The sequence below is a fragment of the Eubalaena glacialis genome, chromosome 5 (genome assembly GCF_028564815.1).
Source record: "Eubalaena glacialis isolate mEubGla1 chromosome 5, mEubGla1.1.hap2.+ XY, whole genome shotgun sequence".
NCBI classification, from domain to species: domain Eukaryota; kingdom Metazoa; phylum Chordata; class Mammalia; order Artiodactyla; family Balaenidae; genus Eubalaena; species Eubalaena glacialis.
In genome coordinates, this window is record NC_083720.1 from 36,922,268 (window position 1) to 36,938,416 (window position 16,149).

Genomic DNA, 16,149 nt, shown 5'->3' on the forward strand with positions numbered 1-16,149 from the left:
AGTTAGATCCGAAAGATGGCCAGGGATAGCGATGTGGCCACAGCAGGCTGCTGAGAGACAAAGGGACTCGTGTAAACTCCTGTTTGGGACACCTACCAAGGGGGCAGAAACATACCTTGGCTGGCTTCATTCCCTCTAAATCAGTTTGAACCTGAGGTCTGTGGTTAACAGCATCTGTGAGAGGTGGATGCCTGACCTCGATGCCAAGACGTGATCTGCAGTGGCCAGGAGGACAGGTCCCCTGGCACAGGGCCACCCTCCCCGCATACCTGAGGGCAGAGCACAGAGGCCAGGCCAGGTGGGGGACAGGCCCTGCCCCAGAACCTACGTTTGGCCAAGCTGAGTTCAGAGGTCACTGAAGGGAACTGGGGGGCAGGAACACAGGCCTGGAACTGGCTGGAACCAGGGAAGCCCAGAGGTGCAGGAAGCAGGTATTAAGAGGAATGGGGCAGAGACAATGAGGTCCCAGGGCGTCAGGGCAGCAGGGCTGCTGGGGGCAGAGGATGGGTTATCACCAAGCAGCTCTGGGCCCTTGATATTGGTGCTGAAAAAGGACCCCTTTGTTTTAGAGGAGGGAGCCTACGGCTGCGGTCGGGGGCTGTCACCTGTGCAGGGGAAGAGGGACGTGAAGCTGGGGTCAGGGCACTGTCACTGACTCACAGTGGGAACCTACATGTGTTCCTGGCCACACTCTGTCTCCCAGGGCCTGGGATGGACGCCCACACTCCCCTGGCTGGCTCTGAGCTCACCAGCAGGCTCCCAGCCTCCCACCCGAGCCCCTGCAGCTTTTGGCTTCTCTGCCTCATGGCTCTCTCTCCCAGGACAACCCTCAACCCACGGGGATGGAGGCTGTGCGCTGTGTCCCATCCTCCCTGGGGTCCAGGAGGTTTGATCCCTGCAGTAGCCCTGAGCCAGGTGCCCTCAGAGGCGGCCCTCTCGTTCTCTCTCCCTGTGGTGGGTGTTCTCCCTCTCTCTCTCCCTCCTCCTGTGTGGGATCACCTCCCAAACTACCTGCCCCCAAATCCACGATGAAGAAGACCCCCTGATGCCACCAGTCCCCGATTCAGGGGTCCTTGTGAGGGTGTCAGGGAAGTGTTTTCCTCTTGGAAATAGCTTTGGAGTTCTCCTGCACGAAGCTGTGTATGTGTCTGTGCTTGTGTGTGTATGTATATGTGTGTATGCACATGAGTGTGCACTTGCCTGTCTTTTAATGAGTGTGTGTTGGATTGTATGTGTGTGTGTGTGATGTGTGTGTTATATATGTTAGTGTGTATATTAAACATGGTGTGTGTGCAGGCATGTGTGCATGTACATGTGTGAATTGTGTGCAGGCATGTGTGCATGTACATGCACATGTGTGAATTGTGTGTATGTGGAGTGTGGGGGGGTGCGCATGCATATGTATGTGTGCACACGTTTGTGTGCATGCATATATGTGTGCCTGTGCACGTGTGTATGCATGTGATTGTGTACTATGCATATTAGTGTGTGTGCAGGCATGTGTGCATGTACATGCACATGTGTGAATTGTGTGTATGTGGAGTGTGGGGGGGGTGCGCATGCATATGTATGTGTGCACACGTTTGTGTGCATGCATATATGTGTGCCTGTGCACGTGTGTATGCATGTGATTGGGTACTATGCATATTAGTGTTATCCCCGAGGAGACCATGGTCACTCTCCTGCACACGGGAATGCATACATGCATCTTGTCAATCAGTTGCTCTTCTTGTCCTCTGTTTAGGTTTCTGGGTTGCAAGGGGTTCCCAGGGGCATGTATGACGGTCCTGTGTATGAGGTGCCAGCCACACCCAAATATGCAACTCCGGCTCCTTCTGTCAAATCCTCGCCTTCCAAACACCAGCCTCCACCGATCAGAAACCTCCACCAGTCCAACTTCAGTTTATCAGGTAAGAAACTACAGCGGCCAAGGTTCCCCATCCCACAGTGGCTCCCAGAGCCCTGAACTGCTGAGAAATGGACCCACGGCCTCAGGCACTCGATGAGGAGCCAAAGATGGGAGTGTGCGTTTCCCTCCCCTCCCCTCCTGCGGTTGGGCAGAGAGGGCTGGGGGAGGTCAGAGAGCAGAGAGGGTCCGTGGGAGCAGCACAGAGATACCTGACCCTGGTTTATGAAGAATCTGCCTGAAAATTGTCCTTAGGCTCTTCCTTAACACTCTTGGGGACATTTTACACTCTTACCCATGAAGCTAAGTGTGGAGAGGGGAATCAGAGTAGCTGCCTTTGCTGGATGTACATTCTGGGTCGGGTCTTCAGCCATCCATGGTAGTTCAGCACACACTCTCATAACTCATAACTGTTTCATCTTCACAACAGCCCTGTGTGTAAAGTGGTGTTATTCCTGTTTCTTTAAGAAGGAAATTAAGGCTCCAAGACATTCAGCGTCAAAATGCCAGGACTTGGTGCTCAACAAATGTGTGCAGACAAAATCAAAAGTTCACGTGGTCCTTCAGACTTTCTGAAGGCTCTTGGGACGTGTGTCTGCAGTTTCATCAGATCGCCACACAAGGGCAGGTGTGCACATATTGGGACATTGCCTTGGAATTTCGAATATTTGAGGTGTTAGCATGAGTTATATGCTGTGCTAGGTGCCAGGAATACGGTGATGAATAAGACACAGCTGGGCAGGCTCAGTCCATTCTAGAGGTCAGCAAACTTTTTCTTAAAAGGCCAGGTAGTAAATATTTTAAGCTTTGTGAGCCAAGAGGCAATATCTAAGACCATTTGAAATGGAACCATTTAAAAGTGCAAAAAACTATTCTTAGCTCATGGGCTGTAAAAACAGGGCTGAGTTTCCTCAACGGGCTGACTTCTGGTCCAGCAGGAGTGAAGGACATTTAAACAGAAAAGGCGATGTAGTTGGCAAAAGAGAGAATGGAAGGGGCAGAGAGAAGATGAAATACCAGTTTAAATTGCGGGGGTGACAACCTACCATCCATTCAGGGATTACGCAGTGGGGAGCATGAATCAGAGGGTCCCCCAGTCCAGTCCATCTCACTTTCCCTGAGCCTGTCATGGAAGAGTTTCTCCCACACCGTGTGATCCAGTGTCTAAAGAAAACTAATATTTTTGCACAAATGGACCCTAAACACAACTGGAATATTTCATCTGATGCTCAATCAGCAGAACAGGGATTGGTTGCAATGCTTGGAAAACTGTGTGTGACAACACACAACCTCTCAGGGAGTTTGCACACTGGATCTCTGGTCTCATGTTATGCAATTCACGATTGCAATTAAATGCAGAGAGACATTCCCTCCTTTTTAGAACAACAAAAAAACAATGAAATGGAAAGTCTGCAGGAAGTGTCCCCCAACCATCCTTCTTCTCCCTGTTCAGCACCCACTTCTCTCTAAAGCCCCAGCACTGCGTTTGACCAGCCCCTCAGCAGTTTCACAGGTGACTCCATTGGATACCAACTGCACAGACACTTTCCAACATCAGGATGGACTTCACAGATGTCCTTTTAAATATCTGAGTGAGGTTACATCATAAAGACATAGCATGGTTTATTGAAGTACTGTCCTTTTGTACAACAGGTATTTTCAAAGTACCTGGCACGTAACCAAGCAAGGTACAGATGCTTATGAGGTAGAAAGATATTAAGCACTTGGCCTGATTTCTGGGTCCAGGAAGACACACTGTCTATCAATGAAACAATGAGAGAAAATCAAAGTCAGTACTCTAAACCAAATTCGTTGTGGCTTACACAGATCATATAAAGTCAGAGGTAGAAGGACCTCATCTAGTTATTTTTGTCACTGTTGTTTTCATTGAAGTCTTAATTGGTAAATCTTTGATTCCTTATGAGGTTCAGCATCTTTCATGTGTTTATTTTAAATTTCCTCTTTGGTGAAGTCATTGGGAGTGATGGTGAGAGGGGATAATCCAGTTTCCACCTCCTGGTTCCTGGGAACATGACATCGAATATCGGGCATTGGTTCAGTACACATATTGTACCCTGGGAGGCAGCGCCTGACCCTAGCAGGCAGCCTAGCAGAGCTCTCAATGTAGACCATCCCAACTTCGTATCAGGCCAGCTTTTTCCGATCAATGAGGTTCACGGTGAATCCAGTGAATCCTGTTGTCGTGTGCTCATTGTTACACCTGCTTTGCCATAAAATTGATCCTGTGGTTTGAGGCAATAGATTACACAATACTGTTGGTAGGAGTCGGCTCTTATTTTACAGAAAAGGAAATGAGACCAGGAGAGGGGATTGTCTGATTCCAAATTACCCAAATTCCAGGCACCTTTTGCGCTGGAAGTGAAGTCTCCTGACTGGACCCCTCTCCACAACATCCCTCCTTCCCAGCATTATCCGTCATTCAGTCTTCATTTAAAACATATTCACTGAGCGCCAGGCACTGAGCTTAGTGCTCCAATTTTAAATCTTTCTTTAACTGCAAGAGAATGCGTGAGATTGGAGTGGATGGTTGGCTTTGCAGATTTAAAACAAAAAAGGCCGCCCCCCTCCCCCCGCCCATGCAGACCTGCCCATTGCAAACAGGGTGGGTAAATCCAGCTCCAAGTGTTCACACACAAGCATGCACACATGCACACACATGCACGGGTACACACACGCATGCACACAATATACAAATGCACATACGTGTGCTCCCGCGCATAGCACATAAAACACCTTGGGAACGATGGACACTGCCAAGTGTCGTTGTGAGTGTGTGGTAGGAGCTGGGGCTTTGGGGATAAACCAGTGGGGCTACGATCCTGGCTTCCCTGCCCTCTAGTGGTGCCCCCTACAATGCGTGACCTGAGCCTCAAATTCCTCATCTGTAAACTGGGGCTAAAACAACACTCCCTTCATAGGATTGCTGTGAGCCCTGAATTCAGCAGCACATGTTAAAGCACCAAGTCTGTGCCTGCACACAGTAGGCACTCAATAAGTGTTTGCCCACTTGTCTCAAGAACATGAAGCCAGACAAGAAAGAGCACAGGGTGGTCAGGGCTGCAGGAGGGTGGCCCCGGGGCCTGGGGGACGTAGAAGAGGGAGCAACGGACCCCGTGGAGGTCAGGGAGCCTTCCCAGAGGTCAGCCTGGGCTGAAGGATGGTGAGGATGGAAGGCGTGTTGAGACGAGGGCTCGGCGTCCCAGAGGCTGGGGGACATGACATGAGAGGGCGCCCAGCCCGCGGGAACAGCGCATGGAGCTGGTGTCAGCAGATCTCGCTGGAGTGACTGGCTCTGTCTCTTCCAGGTGCCCAGATAGATGACAACAACCCCCGGCGCACCGGCCACCGCATCGTGGCGCCCCCTGGTGGCCGCTCCAACATCACCAGCCTCGGGTGAAGGCAACTCGTGGATGAGCGAGCGTGAAGGATTCTGGGAAGGATGTCCATCCCTTGCCCTGTCAGTGTTTGGAAACCCACAGTATCGTTTGGTACTGATGGGGGGAAAATGGAATGATGTTCTTTCCTTTTTGGTTTAGGAAGAAGTGGTACTAGTGTGGTGTGTTTGCTTGGAAATCCCTTGCCCACAGTCGTGTGTTCATCTGAGTCCACCTCAGAGCATGGCGTCTCCAGGCCCCTCCTTAGTGAACACAGGTTCCAGCCTCGTCTTGTACTGTCCCTCCCACTTCTGACGCCATGGGCTCCGCGGTTCTCTGAGTGGTTCCCTTGCACCCCTGTAGCTGTTCTAGGATAGTTGATGCATGTTACTAAGTTACGTCTGCGAGTCTGTGAGTGCGTCCGACAGAAGACAGCCGCGGCCCTACATAGACACGAAGCCCAGACCTCAAGCCCTCGGGGGCAGCTCCAAAACTCATAGCAGGAAGATGTGTCCTCATCATCCCCTCCCCCAGGTCTACACGAGAAGGAAGCCCGCCCCACCGCCAGAGAAGCATCACTCTCGTCCTGTGTCAGGAACCCTGGTCTCCGTGGCACCTGTAACTCGCCGTGACGTCTTTCCGGTCTGTGTGTGTCCTTCCAGCCCGCTCCAGGCTGCAGGCCTAGCCAGGTTCACACTCAGAAAGGGGTCTCCCACCCTCATTCAGGGCTGACCACGGTGTGGCCACAGCTGCTCCCGGTGCCCGTGTCCTGGTCCCTCCCAGGCGGATGACGAGGCCGTCAGATTTTTAAAGTTTTGTACATAGTTTTCCTTTGTAATCACCCTCATTTTTACTTAACAGCTGACTTATTGTGACTCTTATTTCTGAATTCAACGCTTGTGAAAAAATAAAGAAAATAAATGGCCCACTCCCTGACTGGGGTGTTTGCATTTAAGTGATGGCTGCTCAGGTGCTCATGCTTTGTGCTCCCCTTTGTAGTAACCGGACAGTGGTGCTTGCTTCCCCAGGACTCGCTCTTGTTAGGTAGTCAGGGCAGCAGAGGCGGGAGGAGAGGGAGCCAGTCATGATTTGGGGAGTGTTAGGTCATGAGAACAAGGATGAGAAGAGGAGGACGACGGCCGGCCAAGGGCTTCTGTGAAATAGGTTGAAATCACATCATGTCCCTTCCCTCCTGCCCAGCCTTTCCTTGGTGTGCTGTCTCTTCCTGTGTGTTATGTGGGTCAGACTGCCTCAGATTGGAAGGTCCCAGCTCCTAAACGTCACATTTCTGACCTCCAGTCCCATGGGAGGTATACATTCTAAGGAGGAGTAAAACCTCAAAGTTGTTTGTCTTGATTACCAGTTAGTAGTGATGATGGTGATGATGCTGCTGCTGCTGCTGATGGTGATGATGCTGCTGCTGCTGCTGATGGTGGTGATGCTGCTGCTGCTGGTGATGCTGATGCTGATGATGATGGTGATGGTGATGATGATGATGGTGATGATGATGATGGTGATGGTGATGATGATGGTGATGATGCTGCTGCTGCTAATGGTGATGATGATGGTGATGATGATGCTGATGGTGATGATGATGATGGTGATGGTGATGTCACATGATGCTGCTGATGGTGATGGTGGTGATGGTGATGATGATGGTGATGGTGATGCTGCTGATGGTGATGGTGATGATGATGGTGATGATGATGGTGATGGTGGTGATGGTGATGATGCTGCTGCTGCTAATGGTGATGATGATGGTGATGATGATGCTGATGGTGATGATGATGATGGTGATGGTGATGTCACATGATGCTGCTGATGGTGATGGTGATGGTGGTGATGGTGATGATGATGGTGATGGTGATGCTGCTGATGATAGTGATGATGATGCTGATGGTGATGGTGATGATGGTGATGGTGGTGATAATGATGGCGGCATTATCTGTACAGCACATGCTACATGTCAGGTGCTCTGTAAGGTAGGCACTATTATTAACATCATTTACAGATGAGTCCTAGAGAGGTCAATAGTTCATCTAAGGTCACACAGGAAGTGGCACAGCCAATATTTAAATCCAGGACCCACATGTCCAAAGCTCCTTGCTTCTAACTGCCAAGCTTTGTCATTTGAGGCAGGATGGCTTTGGATGGGCGTACGTCTACTTTATGCTTTTAGTGTCTTCTTCCCCCACCCTCACTGGGTTAGGATACTTTAAGGTCCAGAGAGGTGGTGGCTTAGGGTCAGTTATGGATTTTCTTGAAACAAAGCTAAATACTAAGAAAGATCAAGAATGGAGGGTAATGACTTGATATTTGGCCATGGCCCATTGGGACTACTAGAGGACAACGCAGAAACTTCCAGAAGAGTAAAGTTGGCAACAATCAGTTACCCGCCCTGCTCTCTGGAAAGCACTTCCTCTCTCCCGCATCACCCCCCGGCCCATCAGGGAGCAGAAACTGAAGCGGAAGCAGCCCTAACATCCTCCCTGTAGGACTGACTCTGATGGGGCCTTTGCCCGGCTGCCAAGCCACCGGACCACTGCCCAGTCGGCATCACCTGCTGAGGTTGCCAGCACTGCTGTCCTACATTAGGTTCCCAAGAGGCACAGGCACAGGGGTCCTGGCAGCTGCAAGACAGACAAGCCTTAATTCTAGGAGGCTGAGCTGCAGCATTCCTTGTAAGTAACGTTCTTTTCATTCATCTCTTGAAATGGTAGGAGGAGGTGGGGAGCTTTAGGGGAAGGCTATCTATTCTCCTATTCATTCATCTGCACCCTTACTTCCCCTTTGCAGAGAGCATAGCACGGTCACAGGTTCCAGGAATTAGGATGTGGAAGTCTTGGGGAGGGGGCACTATTCTGCTACCACAATAGTCTTCTGAGTTTCCTTCTAGAAGTTTTATCTTTCACATTTAGGTCTATGACCCATCTCTCATTAATCTTTGTACACAGTGTAAAATAGGGCTCAAGGCTTGCTTTTTTTCCATATAGAATCCAATCGACCCAGTGCCATTTATTGAATAGACCATCCTTTCCCTCATTAAGCTGCAGCAGAGCCTTGGTTGTAGACCAGGGTGACCATAGTGCATGGTCTTCTAACCCAGTGGTCCTGAGGTACACTGCTAAATAAACATTGAACACTGAGCTTGGCTGGGCTGGGGTGGGAGCCCCAGTTTGTAGTGTCTGCTAACTTCTATGGTGCCAGTACTCTCACTGTAGCCAATTTCAAGCTACCAACTTGAAGCCAGTGAGCTTTCAATCCATGCAATGTAAGTCGGGTCTGGTGTCCCAGTAAATGCCAGTACATTTGGTGTCATTGGCTTCAAGTTTTCCTTCAGTGACGTCAATTCATGGAGCAAGAGAGCAAGAAGAAGATTCCTGAACAAAAAGGGCTTCTACCAAAATGAAATTTCCCTCCTCCCTCCTTCCCTACATTTTTCCTTCCACCAGTGTACGAGGAGTGCCTATTTAGTACTAGGCATCGTGCTAGTCGGGGAAAGCAATGGGTATATATTCCAGGGGGAAGGTCAGATATTAACCAACATATTACCCAAAGCATCTAATTACACACCATGCTAAGTGCTATAAAGGAAACATTTTGCACGGAGTAGAGAATGCTCATCTCCCACTCCTCATGTCCCCCAGAGAGGGGCATCCGCTCTCTGGGGGAGAAATGTGGAGGTTCTCCTGGCCTCTGTCTCACTCATTCTTCCCCAGCAGAGGGAAACACCTGATTTTTCAGAACTGAGAGTGCTAAGTGGCTCCCTTCCTCCCTCCACGGAGATGACGGGGCTCAGGACACACTTCCTTGGATGCAAATTTACCACGAAGTTAGTGACGCTCATCAGGTGACACTGGGAGGCCATGGGCGTATCTGGGATCTGGGTTAGGGCAGATTGAGTTGGGTTCAGTGGGGATGGGCATGTGTCCAGTGGACGTAATTCCAGCCAGCCCAGGCACAAATGGCCACCCCCTGTGCCAACTCCCCTGCATCGTGACACGGAGCGCAGGCCAGGGGACACGACGCAAATGCGTCCCGTGGCACCTGGCACCAGAAGTGCGCCCAGACCGGAAGTGCGCCCAGACCGGAAGTGTGCCCAGCAACGAGGAGAGGGAGCACTGAGGCAAGTGTGCAGAGCCAGAAACTGGTCCATGGAAATCTAGCCATCCGATGCACACAACAGTGAGTGGAGAAATGTTAGAACAAAGTATTACAGAAGTGGGTTAGGCAATTCATTGACTTAAAAAATTATATTTTTGTATTTGTGATTTTGTGGAGTTCATCAGGTTCTAAAAATATTTGTTCTGCTCTCGTCTCTCATTCTAAACATATACAGTATTCTCTTTTATACCTTTTGTAATTTTATTGGCTTTTTATGAAACTCTCCTTGCCCAAATGTACAAGTTCCAGACACCCTCCCATCCTCCCACCCCACCCTAACCCCCCCACCAAACCTGGGCCCCCTCGCCACTCCTCTCAATGTGTTTTGGGGGTGTCCCCATGGTAGAAGCCTGTGACCGGGGCCACGTCTCTGTCTGTGTTGGGGGCGGGCAGTTTAGTTCAGGGGTAAGCATGAACAGGCTCTTTGTGGACACAGGGTCCCCTAATCTGGCCTCATCAGTTATAGAGCTGATATGCAGATCTCTGCGGCTGCTTTGCCTCTATCTCCAAACTTGGATGAGAAATAAAGGAATGTATCTACCGTCCCCTCCCCCATCCCAGCAACAAAATATACAGACAGTTCTTAAGAGCGAAAGAGGGGGGTATGATCTTATCAAGGTGGGCAGGGGTGGCTCTTGAAGTCGTGAGTGAGCCCTGTTGAGATGTGAACAATGGCTAGGAGCTAATGAGGCAAAGGGGATGGGAGGGGGCAGAAGGGTTCCAGACAGAAGACTGTCATGTGCCAAGGCCCTGTGGTAGGCAGGGGGTGTGGCACCTATGAGGCCGTGAGAGGAGACAGAGGCTGGATGGGGGCAACGGCATCAGCTGGGATGGAGGGGTGGCGGATACCAGACCTCGCAAGGCTCTGTGGTCCGCGTTAAAGAGTTTGCTTTTTCTCCTAAGAGCAAGGGAACGCCACTAAAGAGCTGCAGTCAGATCTGTGTTTTAGGAAGTGTGGACAGATGAGAGGAGGGTGGGGCAGGGCAGGAGGGGAGATCAGGAGCAGTTAGGAGGCTTCTGCAGCAGTAGCAATACCAGTCCCAAAGTGACGAAGGCAAGACAAACCCCAGGTTGGCTGGAGACTCTGTTGACCTCATATACCACATTGGCTTCATCCTAGCAGCTCAGATCAGATCAGAGAGGCTAAATGTGCGTAAAAATTAATCCATTAAACGCTTCAATATATCATCATTCATGAACCCCTTCCATTTTCACCTCCTTCCATCACAGCCGATAGTAAGAACTGGGGACACAACCCAGATGGAGGGAGGGCGGCTGAGATGTGTCCTCAGGGTCTTCTTGCTGTTCCTCCCCTCTCCCTGGCCCTGGGTGTGCTGTGTTCATGCAGCTCAGTATCGGGCCCGAAAGTCCTCCTCCACACCCCGGTGTCCCAGAGCCTGCGCCCAACACAGCTGAGAGTCCTTCCAGACGTGAGAGTCGTGTTTTGTTTTGAACAAGGAGGCAATTCCATTATGAAAAGCACCTCTAGAGTCGATTGTTGATGTGATGAAAACAGACGCAGTCCACAAGCCTTCATGGAGAGTTATGCGTCCCACACTGTGCCAAGCAATCTAGCAGCATGTGACAGGTGACATGTCCCCTGGGCTAAGGAAGCTACACTTAAGCAAAAGCATCGTCCATGCAAGATCCGTGGAGGCTTAACCTATACTGCTCGGGATCTTCCAGAGATCCTGGTGCTGCCAGGGCATCTGCATATACCAAACTCACGTCACCAAATCAGACGTTCCCAGCATAGGAGGCATCTGCCTTCAGAATGCCTCTGGGCACAGGACCCATGTGACAAAAGCAATTGCTATGTAAAACAGGTTCTCAAAATATTGCAGGAAGGAAGTCAAACTTATTACAAGACTCTGCAGAATAAGGAAATATTTTATTTAGCCCCTAGAGGGGGCTGTTGGCTAACTTTGGAAATTCGCCTGGTGACCAGTCAGGATTTGAGGATGCTCCGATGGTTAGTATCCTTAACAAACGATGTAACTAGTATAGATTACTTCTTTTGTTAAGGAACCTCGTTTTCCTGACTAAGAGAGACTAATCTAGGTTGCAAGAAATAAAAATTCAGACCACAAATGGTCCAGAAAATCCCTGAGACAGGAGCTTCTGTAACCTGGAGCCCACTGTGTACTGGGAATTTGTGGAAACCCTGTACTCTCCATCCCAGACTTGCCCGGGGTCAGCACACTCTGACTTACATCAGTGGGTGATGCCCCCGAGGGAGCATCTGGCAATGTTTGGAGACATTTTTGGTTGACACAACTGGGGAGTGCTTCCAGCATCTGGTGGGAAGAGGCCAGGGATGCTGCTAAACATCCCGTCATGCACAGGTCAGCCCCACCCCCAAACAAAGAAATTTTCTCACTCCACATATCCATAGTGCCAAGATTGAGAATCCCTGATTTCGATGAAAAAGGCAATTTTCTTTCCAGGTGGGAAAGGCACTGGCTGGTCTGAAAGCTTCTGGATATTCCCAGCATCCCCTGGGAGAAGCATTTCTCCTTAGGGGAGGGCTGCTGTCTGGCAGAAGAACTCATCCGTCCCAGGGGAAGTCATCCTGGGCAGGGCCTCCTACCTAGCGCTTTAAGTGTCTCCAACAGAAGACCCTAATGCAGGTGTCATGTATCTGTGGGTCCTTAGGTCCCCAGGGTGGGTGAGGATAGGGCTGCCGGCCAGGGATTCCATGGTCTATGTCATGGGGCCCTGAGACTCCTCAGACCCCCTCACTGAGACCAGGCCTTCGCTGCTGGCTGAGCCAAAGAAGGGAATGGGTCCTGATGAGATTCCATGTTGGCCAGTGCCCACGGTGCAGGGGACAGAGAGAGCGGGGGCGATGGGAACGGAGGAGAAAAGGCCTCGGACCCAGAAAACACCAGCTACAGCTGGTGATCCCTTTATTATAGGCGGAACTCCACCGGGAGGGGAGGCTGGCGAGCAGAGGGCCCCCAGGGCGGGAATGAGACCACTTAGCGCTCGCGGAACGCAGGTTCGGGGTGACATCGGGACACGGGGGGTGGGAAGCACAGGGAGCCAGGAAGGAGGGGCTTCCCAAGGAACGGAGCCGCATCTCGAAGCCAAGGAGACACTGAAAAACTGGAGCAGACATGTTTCCAACACAGGGGTGGGGGTGGGTATCATCTTCACAGGCGGTAGGGTCCGCCCTGCTCTTTTAGGCCTTTTTCTGGGACTTTGATACCCATTCTCCATCCCTGCACAGCAAGGCTGTGGGCAGAGGGGAGACCCCACTGTCCCCCACCCGGGGGTGGCCAGTCCCTCCTCCCTGCCTGGGGGAGGGGCAGGTGGCATTCAGACGGGGTCTTCAGGTTCCGTCCCCCCGACCAGCCTTAAGCTACAGGTTGCTTCTTCTCTTTAGCATCTTCTTGGAATTCTCACCGTCACCAACCTCACTTTCTTGCTGGCTCAGCCTTTTGCTGCTTAAAATATGGAAGAAATGCAGTTGGTCAGAACTTTGATTCCAGGTCTGTCTACATGCAATAACAATGCATCCAATCTGATCACATGAAAAGGCGGTGACAGGCCATCAAAACAATCTGCATTTTGACATGGGCTGTTAAGAAACAAAAGAAACTCCCAGTTTCCCTCTCTTTGGTGGGAGGTCCAACCCATGCTCAGACGACGGACGCACCCTAGGATGGATCCACCCTACCACAAATCCGGAAGCATCTGTAGCTGGCAGCGCCCTCGTGAGGCCTGGGATTGCCAGCTATTCAGGCTGGATGCTGACGGGCTGGGGAGGTGGGTCGTGGCTGACCGGGCCAAACTGGACACTAACAATAGCAGTAACAGTAATACCAACACTTCCCGTTATCACCCATCATTTCTCGGACCCGAGTCAACATCTCTGAGAGGCGCTGGATTTCCTGCCCAGATTTAGGTGATCAACAAGGGCCCCGGTGTACCTGAGCGATCCTGAGGGGGGGCCCCCTGAGGCAGGGTCGTCGTCCTTGGGCCCCCCAAAGTCCCCTCTGTCCCGGGGTGCCGGCTTCTTCCTTTTGGTCCTTAGGGGTTTCTCTGCAGGAGACACGTGAACCCAGAAACTGGCTCTGTGACTCTGGGTAGGTGACAGCATCTCTTGGCCTCACGCCACCCCAGCATTTTGAGTACCTCTGGGGGCCAAGTATGCACTCAGTACCTACTGCTCTTAGACCCGTTTAACTTGTGAGGAAACTGAGACCTCGCAGGGGGTGAGAGCTATCCCAAGTCCACAAGGTTGAAAGGTGGCAGAGCTGGGATTCCAACTCAGTCAGCCAGGCTCCTGCTGTGTTTCTACCACACCCAGCAGACTGGCAGCCTTCTGAAGCAGTAAGAACCTAGAACACAGCTCCAGTACCATAGCTTTTATTTTAATAGCCCTCCGTGACTTTACACACCTTCCCCTTACTATCCCGTTAGAGGCTACAGCACTCTATGATGTCCCTGAAGTTCCACTGGTCAAGGGAGGAGGGCTAATTATCCCCATTTTACAGATGGGGAAACAGAGTCAGAGATGAGAGTCAGCTACTGAGCGGCAGACCCAGGAATCGGAATTATTGCATTTTGAAGGGCCAGGGACACAGGGGCATCCTAGCCTAGCCTGCTCATCTACAGACAGGACACAGAAGCCCAGAGAGGGTAAGTGCGGTGCCTGGGGCCACACGCCAGTTAGTGGTAGACCCGGTGCTAGAACCTATACTCCCAGCCCAGAGAGCCTGCAGGGCATCGTCTTCTATGACTCACCTGACAACCCATGCTTATTGGAAAACGGTTTGCTTTCGGCAAGGGGCACCCGGGCCAACGCCGCCAGCTCTGAGATGAAGCTCTGCTCAGCTTCCTGGATGCAGAGAGAGAGGGTCAGCTGGGCCTCCCTCTGCCCTGCTCCACCTCTACATCGCCTTCCATCAGCACGAGGGGGCGCTCTGAGAGTGGGGACAGGACTGCGTCCCCAAGTGGAGGAGGACTCTCCAAGAGGCATCCAGAAACGCCAGGAGCAGGCAGAGGCACGTGTGATGCGCGGGGAGCTAAGCATCCATCCTCGCTCACGCCAGCCATGGATCCCACTTTACAGATGAGAACACTGAGGTGCGAGGGGCTCGGCAAGGGCAGCAGGATCAAGCGCACCCCTGCCTGACTCGAGTCGGAGTCCTTAACTGCCAACACCATTTGATTAACAGCCAGACCCGGATTCCATGGCTTATTAACTGTGGGGCACTGGGAGGTGACTTACCTCTTGGGGCCTCAGTTTCCTCATCTGTAAATGGGATACTGGGTGTAACCCGCTCCTTGGCTGTCGGAGTAGGACTTTAGGTGGTGAATGTAAAGCTCTCTGCTCAGGGACTGTCTACAAGAGACCCTCAGGGAATAGATGTTCCCCACCATTAACATCTTTCTCATCATTGTCTCAGATGTCACTGCCACACTGGTGGCGAACACTCAGATGGGGCCAACACTCCACTCAGCACTTCCATTCTGGAATATTTGATTTTTTTTACAGGCAGCCACTTTGCTTTAAAGCCACACCTTATAATCTCACGCTGATGGGATTTTTCTGGGATGAGATATCCACAGGATATCACTAAAGCTGAGCGTCCTGTATGTTCTAGGTAAAGTGCAAACCTTAGTCACAGCAGCACTGCCTGAATGATACTGATGTTTGCCGTGACACCAAGAGGCCCACATGGTGGCGATTCACACACAGGGAGACGCTCATTCCTTTCAGCTCAACAGACAAAACTGATGAGTGGTCAGGGCCTGGCCCGGAGCTGGGTGCTGCAGACCCGGGGGAGTCAAAGTTCACACTTGAGCAGCGAGGCTGATGTGTCATCAGCCTGTGACACTAGCGGGGGCTGAGGGGGTCCCGAGCAGGGCGTGTGGTCCTCACAAAGGCTCCAGTGCTGACCTGTGATCATGAGCTTAGCCTTTTACTATTTCCAGTCCCCTGTAAACCACTGCCCACTTTGCAAAGGCCCGTTTTCAGAAGTTGTACCTGTAGCTGGGTCTCAAGCTGGGCTTCCAGATGGTCCATGACCCTTGCGCTCTGCTTCCACGCATCCCGGCGGGTCCGCTGGTGTGCCGTGAACTGGGCCAGGAACTTTTTCTGCTGCGCCAACATCCTGGGGGAAGGAACGAAGGCCGTCAGCGCTGCCCTTCCAGCAGGTTCGTCAGACCCAGCACGAACCTTTCCCCAAGGCCTGCTGAGTCGTGGGAACTAGTGACCGATAGCCATCCTTGAGCCCTTGGAGCCAGAAGAATGGCCATCGCGGGCACGATTTACTGTGGCCACATGCCCCGTGGACACAGCTCGAGTCCCTCCACCAGCGGCTGACTCATCAGAAAAGCAGATGCCATCTGATTAACACTTGAGAATTTACAGAGTCTCACACACACATTTTTCACTTGATCTTCAGGGTGGCTTGGTGACATCAGCAGGACAGAGAGGAGAAAAGCTCGGGAGAAGCTCAGAGGGCCGGGGGCAACCCTGAGGTCTCACAGCTGCAAAGCGGCTGGGCTGCAAGTGGCATCTTCATATGAGAAAATCATTTTAACCCCAGGGTGTGGCAGGGAGCAGGGAGATGGTCCCCTGATAGGACCCATGTTTATTTAAAATTTCAGAATTGCCCTAGCTCCTCCCTTGTAAAACAGAAGGCTCGTTTCCTAGGATGCAGAGTCTAA

General features: G+C 51.6%; 2 protein-coding genes across 7 annotated transcripts in view; one reads left to right on the top strand and one right to left on the bottom strand.

The window, feature by feature from the left end:
• The window catches only part of CRMP1 (collapsin response mediator protein 1), a 65,653-nt gene extending 60,267 nt beyond the window's left edge, over positions 1-5,386 (top strand). For both annotated transcript variants that reach the window (XM_061191224.1, XM_061191225.1), the window contains exons 13-14: positions 1,745-1,910; positions 5,233-5,386. In XM_061191224.1, coding sequence (XP_061047207.1) covers positions 1,745-1,910; positions 5,233-5,324 — 258 coding nt within the window. In that variant the 3' untranslated portion in view covers positions 5,325-5,386. The remainder of the gene's footprint in view (positions 1-1,744; positions 1,911-5,232) is intronic.
• A 6,955-nt stretch (positions 5,387-12,341) lies between these two features.
• The window catches only part of EVC (EvC ciliary complex subunit 1), an 82,005-nt gene continuing 78,197 nt past the window's right edge, over positions 12,342-16,149 (bottom strand). For 4 of the 5 annotated variants that reach the window (XM_061192086.1, XM_061192088.1, XM_061192085.1 and 1 more), the window contains 4 exons: positions 15,464-15,590; positions 14,218-14,311; positions 13,401-13,512; positions 12,342-12,914 (listed from right to left, as the gene is read on the bottom strand). In XM_061192086.1, coding sequence (XP_061048069.1) covers positions 12,830-12,914; positions 13,401-13,512; positions 14,218-14,311; positions 15,464-15,590 — 418 coding nt within the window. In that variant the 3' untranslated portion in view covers positions 12,342-12,829. The remainder of the gene's footprint in view (positions 12,915-13,400; positions 13,513-14,217; positions 14,312-15,463; positions 15,591-16,149) is intronic. The other variant, XM_061192084.1, reaches the window with a different exon arrangement.